Source organism: Papaver somniferum, chromosome 9, assembly GCF_003573695.1.
Source record: "Papaver somniferum cultivar HN1 chromosome 9, ASM357369v1, whole genome shotgun sequence".
In the NCBI taxonomy this organism is placed as follows: Eukaryota; Viridiplantae; Streptophyta; class Magnoliopsida; order Ranunculales; family Papaveraceae; genus Papaver; species Papaver somniferum.
In genome coordinates this window covers 73,300,198-73,307,588 of record NC_039366.1, presented here as the reverse complement: position 1 = coordinate 73,307,588, position 7,391 = coordinate 73,300,198, and the positions used below count along the sequence as shown (strand labels likewise).

Sequence of the window (7,391 nt, the reverse complement as noted above, 5' to 3'; positions counted from 1 at the left end):
TAGCAAGGATGAAACTGGATTCATCGCGGCTTAAACTTAAAAAATAGCAAGGATGAAACTGGATGCATCCTGATATAAATTAAAAATAAGAAAAAATATTTGAAAATGGGTAGGATGAAACTGGTTACATCCTGGCTATTTTTATATTTTTATCCATTTGAACAGTATCTTTTTAATTTTTGTCCATTTAAACAGTATCAAAATGCACAAATCTTTTTCATCCAGGAATTCTTGATTTTGGTCTTTTTAACCAATTTTGTGTTTGCGCGTTTGGCTAACGAGGTAATGTCGTGCTTTTGTTGCAATCATATATTGTTACAAAAACTAAGACAAGAACTAAATTTTGTTGTTTAGCCATGTCGGCCTGTTAAATCAATTTGTTTCTACTGTCGTCCTTATCCTCCCCCTAAAAATTGTTCATCTCTTTTCATTTCCTGTATCAATACCGGTGAGTCGTTGACCCTTAGCCTCTAGATCGTGCATCAAAAATAACAATGTGCCTTATTTTTCATTCCTCAATCAGCTTTTACCCATCTGATTGAAAATGAGACATGTTTCGAGCGGAGTTGAACTTGGTAAAAAGAAATTACTCCAAAAAAACCAAAGCTTAGTCACCTTGGGCTTTACTTTTCTTGTACCTCTTTTTTGCTTTTTAATGATCTTATTGAGTATATATTTTTCTATGTCGAACAAGAAAAAGATAATCTTAGTCTAATTATGTAGATTCATCAAACAAACAGAAAAAAGAAAGTCAATTATCTAGCTAACACGCACCCACGCACGCATTAAAGCTAACAAAGTTCAGGCCTTCAGGGAAGGGAAGGATGCGAATCAAGACAAAGTTGGTGATCAGGTGGTATTTACCGTCAATTTTATTCAGAGAAGCCTGTATGGTATACGTCATTTGATGTCTTCATAAAGAATATAAACATTCAACATTGTTTGAAAACAAATTATATATGTTCTTTTCCATTTTCTCCAAACTACAAGGAATAATATAAGAACCTCAAGTCAAGTTCGAATTTCGACAGATGAGGATTATGCCTTTCCCATTCTAACTGTTATCTTATGGGAATATAGAGAGAATAATCGAACATTATCACCATGACATCAATCACATCACAAGTATGTTCCACAATCTGGCTTTTGTTCAGGATCCGTATATGATTGATGTAGATTTTTTGGGGAATTGATGAATGGCATTGTTTGTTTTTTTAAATCTACCCCAACCGTAACAAATGCTGAATTCAGAAATCAACAACTAAACCTAAAACAAATGGATGAGAAGGGACTATCGGCCTAAAAGAAGTCCACGATGTGACAAAACATAGTCAAACCAAATATCAAATCACCTCTCTAATATCAGATGAACTTTAATGGGCACAAAGATCTTTTAGCCAAGACTAACGGTTGTTTATTAACATATGCAACCAGCCATTCCCAGGATAGCTGCTCCAACTTCACAAAAACGCAGTTACTTCCACACATGTTCTGTTTAATTCTATTTTACTCTAGTAAGTTACACTGGGGGTATTTTTCCTAAAGCATGTTTAGTTTAGCTGTCATCCCGGATCCAGATGAAATCTTTAACTTACTTTTACCATTACAGAGAACTTCACATAAAACAGAAGGTGTTCGACTATCATTTCTTTCAGCTAGTAGTATATGACATTATGACTAAGGAATGAATCAATCAGTTTTCCCACAATACAGACCAGAATGAATAGAAGAAATGATACTTTTCATCAGCCAACCTTTTTAACTTACAAGGATAGAGAGTCTTTCTATTTTTGTAGTATTCTGAAAAACAATGTTACAAAACATCCCCCCAAAATCCCAAATGGAACAGAACCTTCAGTAATACTGCTTTCTTGGATTGTTCTGCATTTTAACCAAAGGATATAGTCAGTCAATGAGGCACAATTACTTTCAGCAAAAAAAAACAAAAAACAGTTGCTATGTGCCTTTTATTACCAGAGGATTAGGCCTGTGGCGGTAACCAAGCATCATCCTCTTCTTATACTGTTCATAAATGTCATCTTCGGGTTTAACCTCATCAGGTTTTACAGCTCCAACACCCAAGTTGTTCAATTTCACATTTCCAGCAGAGACGGGATCTGCACGACCACTCTTGGAGCTCCCCAGACCCTCACCTTCAATTAAAATCCAGCACATTCAAGAGAGGCAATTACTTGACATTAGTAACCCCATGGATGTGACCAGTAGAGCTATATACAGCGAAACTACTTGAACAGAAAGCAAGTTATGATGGGCTCTCTTTACTGTTTGCACCAGTATTAATTGCTTGACACGAGTCAGAGAACATTGTTCGAGAACAGTCAAATCTAAGATAGAGGACAGGTGTGCATAGAGGACACCCTTTTTAGGAATAGAACCCTGGAATTGACCCTTGCTCTAATACCATTTACTAAGAACTAAACCGGCACACCTCAACAGAAACTGCAGATGAGTAGTTCCAGACTTACTGAAGTATAAGCTAAATAACTCCAATAACAGGCGACAAGGGTTATCAGCAAAACTCCAAAATTGAAATGCACACGTACAGAATTCTGAAGGTCAGGGGCTACTTAGTGTACATGGGTAATAAATTGTCATTTATCCAAGTGATCAAACAAAATCATAATTTGAATACAGAAACTCCAAATGTTGACAAGTTTAACCTATCAGCACCTGCTGGTGGTGTTACTCGTAAGACATTGATGGAAAGAACTTCAAAAGAGAAAATACCTTCTTTCCAACCCATTTTGGACAAAAGCTTGTGCCCAACATTGTCGGCTTGGATTTTAGACCTCTCAGCAGCTTCTTTTGCAGCTTTTTGCGCAGCAGCATCATTGCAGCTTGCCATGAACTTCTCCAATTCTTCTTGAGGTATGTAATCACCCATGTGATGGCCCTTTTTGCCTGGAGCTATTTCATAACAAAACAAAAAAATTGATAGAGAGAAACAAGAAAAGATTTTAATTGGTAATTTTCAGACAAAAACATCAACTATAGGAATTTCTATACAACAAAAGAGTATAGAGAAGAGCAAACTCATAACTACCTGGACCTTGGAGAGAAGCAGGAGGAGGCATTTCATCTTTTGACTGTCTAGGCTGCCTCCGCCTCTCCTCCTGTGCAGCCTTCTTCATGTAGAATTCCATCATCGCAACAGGATCTGCAGCTGAAGATGCACTAGATCCACCTACAAATGGAAAAATAGATCATTTCAGAAAATAGACTGAAACAAGAAACTGATAGATGAACACTTTTCACAAGGAAAATTATATATTTACTATCATAATGCTTTCAGATTAAATCCCGATTTGGCTGATCTTGGCCATATCATTGTGAGTTCCCGTAATAAAGGATCAATAATACGCCTCACTTTGTAAACACATGAAACAGGGTCATGGTAGAAAAACAACTAGCCTACTGGAGTAACTCATATAAAAAATTAACAATCTGGAGTTAAGGGTTATATCATAGTGCTATGGCCCATAGATATGCAATCGTAAACATTTTGCATCCAGAATTGGTGTAAAGGTCTACCCCCTAACTGATACTAGCATCTGGTAACACACACAAGCAATGGGTAATCAAAAAAAAAGGTAAAGAGAGAGGGTAACATGCACACCATAACATGGGGTTCTTCCTACAGATGATGCTTGATTTGAAGCAAAAGAAGATCTACTTTCCTCACTAGCCTCGTAGAGAGCTGAGGCTGGAATTTGATAATCAGATTGTTGTTGAAGAGGAATCCTCTGACCGCCAGTCGATGTTCTAGCAACTGAAGAAATTGTGCTGGCTGATATTCAGAAAGAAAGGGAAAAATATAGTTTATTAGCTTAATCCAAATGCACAGGTGCAAAAATGGAACCCAAATCCAATTAAAGGACATTTCAACATGACCCTAGTGCAAGCCAGGGAACCATAAATAAGTCGCAGTATTTTCTTACAAATCAAAACTATGTGTTCCCACTTATTTTACTGGTAATACGAGGAGCTAGGCACTGAACGACCTTCAATCAAGAAAATAAGCACCACACAACTTACAAGCACCCTTTCCTAATTTTATTCATGGATGATTTCTAGTTGGGTACAAATCAAAACCCAATCATAAATAGCCAGATACGCAAAGCCCAAATCTGACATCAAATGTCAAAGAACTCCAAAATTCATGGAACTCATTACCAAGCAAAGCGCAAGGTTTCACAGTTGTGGATGTGAATAACTCATCCAAGACAACTACTACGCAGTAGATGATCAATGACAGCATTACGATGTCTAAGTATTGGGGGGAACAGACATTTAAGAGGCTAGAGAACGATGAATAAAGAGTACAAACCACTGTGTGAAACTTGACCATCCCTACTTTTGGCAAGGGCTTTTTCCTCTTCAATAAGCTGATACTCATAGTATTTGTAATCCGCACAGCTAGCATCAAACAGAAACCTACAAAAAAATTATGACATAGTAATAATGGCTCAGTAATACAAGTATCACTTCAGATTCTTTTAGATCCTTTCATGGTTATAAATAAGATAAAAATTAACATAAAGAAAACAAAAGGAAAGAAGAAAAGAAAGAAAGATAAAAGACCACTAGAGAACATACTTAAAAGGTGTTTCACCAGGATTTCTTTGCCTTGTAACATGTTCAAACTCTCTTCCATTCTTAGCCACAAAACTTGCTAATTTGTCTGCAACGTTCTTCACTTCAGGATCGCTTGGGGGAGATGGTGCTGCATGGCACTTAAAGAACTGGTTAATACCAAGAGATGGACAAGTGAATGCAAATTACTCTTAGCAGGCCGTTCCACATTTTCCAATGCTGTCTTTCCACCAAGGTTGATAGAGATACAATTCATAAGCTGCATTCATGAGACAAGAAACTTTCAAGAATGTCTTGTTCTCTTCATCCATCAATATAAGAAGAAAGAGAACACAGATTCCCATGTGAATCTCTATGCTCAGTATGCTAAACTGAAGAGGAGATACCATACCCTCAATGAATTTTCTCAGAATAATCCAGCATAATATTGCCGGACTAAAGCAACAACATGCAAACTAAACTAACATTCATATAGTCATGACTCATACGAGATATTTGAGGATTCTATTGTTTGCCTTTCTACAACGCACAATGACATGGGGAGAGAATAGAGACTTTATTGTAAATTTACTATTTTCAGAATCAAGATATAAAACACTACTGTACTAGTGCTTCATAAAACTAGAGCCAAAATATATGTGCCTAGAGTACTAGACCACATGTGAGACTAAAGGATATCATATTCTAGTTTTAATTGGAGAATACAGCAACACGCTCAAGGCACTCCATGCAATAAGGACACAGTTTAGTTGAGATTCTTATGCCATTAAATCTAAAAAGTAAATTGGTCGCTTCCATCTTTCACCTAACATCAATTTCAGGTCGGGTTGTTAAGAAAATTATATGTGCTTCTTTATAACACAAAATGCATTCCAAATGTAACCAGGCAAGGAAAAGTACTAAAAGGAAATTTACCAACATCCCCTTTCTCTAATGATCTATCCGCTGTAACAACGGGTTCCAACTTCTGCCGTTTTGAATTATCATTTACATCATTTCCTCTATCCCCCTCTTCTTCATCCTCGTCTGCACCTAATTTAATTGGAGCGGCAACAAGTTTTGATTTCTGCTTCAAGCTGAATGCTAGCTTACCACTTGAAGAACCAGGGTTCAGCTTTCGTTTGTTGTCTCCTTTTAAATCCAAAGCCACCTTATTAGTTTCAACATTGTGTTTCGAACCAGATGAACTCATCCCTGAATGGGACTCCTCTGCTGCAGCTCCCTTCACTTTCTGACCTTGTTGCAGCTGCTTAAATCTTTCCATAAATGAACCATCATTAACAAAAAGTTTGGAATCAACTCGTTTCTCCATAGCTAGAAAAAAATAGCCTTCACCCCTTTATTCAAAATCCACTATGTAACTAGTGATCCTTTCAAATAACCGACGGCTTTGATATGTAACTTCACTCGCCAATCTTTGGAATCCGGACTAGCTGCATTGCTTAGGTTTCTTATCAGAAAAAAGAGCAACTTCATATGACTATAATAACATAAATAACGTCTATCATCAAAATACAAAAATAAAAGGTGGAACTTCCACTTGAAACCTAATTCAACCATTACAGAACCACCCAAACTTCATCCAGAAGCCAATACTAAAACGAAAGTTGACCTTTTTCTTGCATGCAACATAAATCAAAACCATCCATCGCCTAAAACATACAATTTTCAAACATACGCACGGACAAATTACCTTACTTTTGAGTTCTTTAATTATCCTTGATATTTATCAATTTCTACAGGAAACTAAAGATAATAAAAGAAAAAGAAAAAAAAAATTGACCATGAAAAAGTATACAGATGCAGTAACAGTTTTCATTGAAAATTCTTTAAATTGAGGATCCAACAAATATTTGATACAAACTGATCAAAATCAGATTCATAAATAGAGTGAAAACCCAAAAATATTTTAAATCTGCTTCCCCTAATCCTAGAGATAACAACAGAACACAAATTCCAAAAAAAAACTCCTTAAAAGAAGAATATAAATCTAAACATGTATAGGAGATCATATACTAATCTATACCTTGATCGTAGAAAGAAAAACTGAAATCTCAGAGATCTTCAAAAGCCCTTATCGATTATTACTGGAGATTCACAAGTTCGTGACAAAGACGATGGATGATATGATGTGAAACAGCACACCGAACACTTTGAGAGTTTATTTGGGGAATTCTTTTTATTTTATTGGAGTTTATTATACAGCATGAATAGCCCATTCTCCTATTCGTGAGATCTTTACCCTTACTGTTGGCACCGTTCCTCTGGCTGCCTACCGAAAAGTCGGGCTACATTGGCAGGAGGGAATTGTATAATGGAAAATTTCTTGTTTGGTCCTAGGCCCATATAGTTATTTATAGAAGGGTCCAACCGGATTTTTTTTTTATCTGGAGGTCCAAAATTAATTAAAACATGGAAATGTCCATAATGCCCATTACTACCAGACGTGTGTGTCTACGCTGCTTACAAATTTGAGTACATATCTGGTACACTGCTTAAAAATTCGAGTACATATTTGCTACACTTCTTACAAATTTGAGTACATATCTGTCTGAGTACATATCTGTCGTACTGCTTACAAATCCGATTATATATCTGAATGCTTACAAATTCGAGTACATATTTGCTGCACTGCTTCCAGGTAGAGTACAAATCTGTAAGAATCAATGATAAACAAATTAGAAAACGTATTACATCACATACATTGTAGGATCATACAATGTAGCAACCCAACCTTCTATGTTCCTCCAAATCCATTTGCAGCACACCTTCTTTCA

General features: G+C 36.4%; 1 protein-coding gene across 3 annotated transcripts; it reads right to left on the bottom strand.

Annotated features, from left to right (window-relative positions):
• Nucleotides 1-1,600: 1,600 nt before the first annotated feature.
• Nucleotides 1,601-6,805, bottom strand: LOC113308815 (SURP and G-patch domain-containing protein 1-like protein). 3 transcript variants are annotated; one of them, XM_026557269.1, is made up of 9 exons: nucleotides 6,641-6,805; nucleotides 5,530-6,047; nucleotides 4,618-4,744; nucleotides 4,349-4,455; nucleotides 3,638-3,808; nucleotides 3,065-3,205; nucleotides 2,749-2,922; nucleotides 1,975-2,153; nucleotides 1,601-1,881 (listed from the first exon to the last, which is right to left on the bottom strand). In XM_026557269.1, exons 2-9 carry the CDS (start codon nucleotides 5,924-5,926, stop codon nucleotides 1,855-1,857), a joined length of 1,323 nt encoding a protein of 440 aa, XP_026413054.1. In that variant the 5' UTR covers nucleotides 5,927-6,047; nucleotides 6,641-6,805; the 3' UTR covers nucleotides 1,601-1,854. The 3 variants fall into 3 exon arrangements, with proteins under 3 accessions (XP_026413054.1, XP_026413052.1, XP_026413053.1); XM_026557267.1 differs by having other exon boundaries at nucleotides 2,749-2,928; nucleotides 6,641-6,799; XM_026557268.1 differs by lacking the exon at nucleotides 6,641-6,805 and having other exon boundaries at nucleotides 2,749-2,928; nucleotides 5,530-6,624.
• Nucleotides 6,806-7,391: the final 586 nt, after the last annotated feature.

Coding starts and splice junctions, on each gene's coding strand:
- LOC113308815 (XM_026557267.1), bottom strand. CDS start 5,926: ATGGAGAAACGAGTTGATTCCAAACTTTTTGTTAATGATGGTTCATTT. Junction 4,745..5,529: donor ATTAGAGAAAGGGGATGTTG/GTAAATTTCCTT, acceptor AGTGCCATGCAG/CACCATCTCCCCCAAGCGAT. Junction 2,154..2,748: donor CAAAATGGGTTGGAAAGAAG/GTATTTTCTCTT, acceptor TTTTAATTGAAG/GTGAGGGTCTGGGGAGCTCC.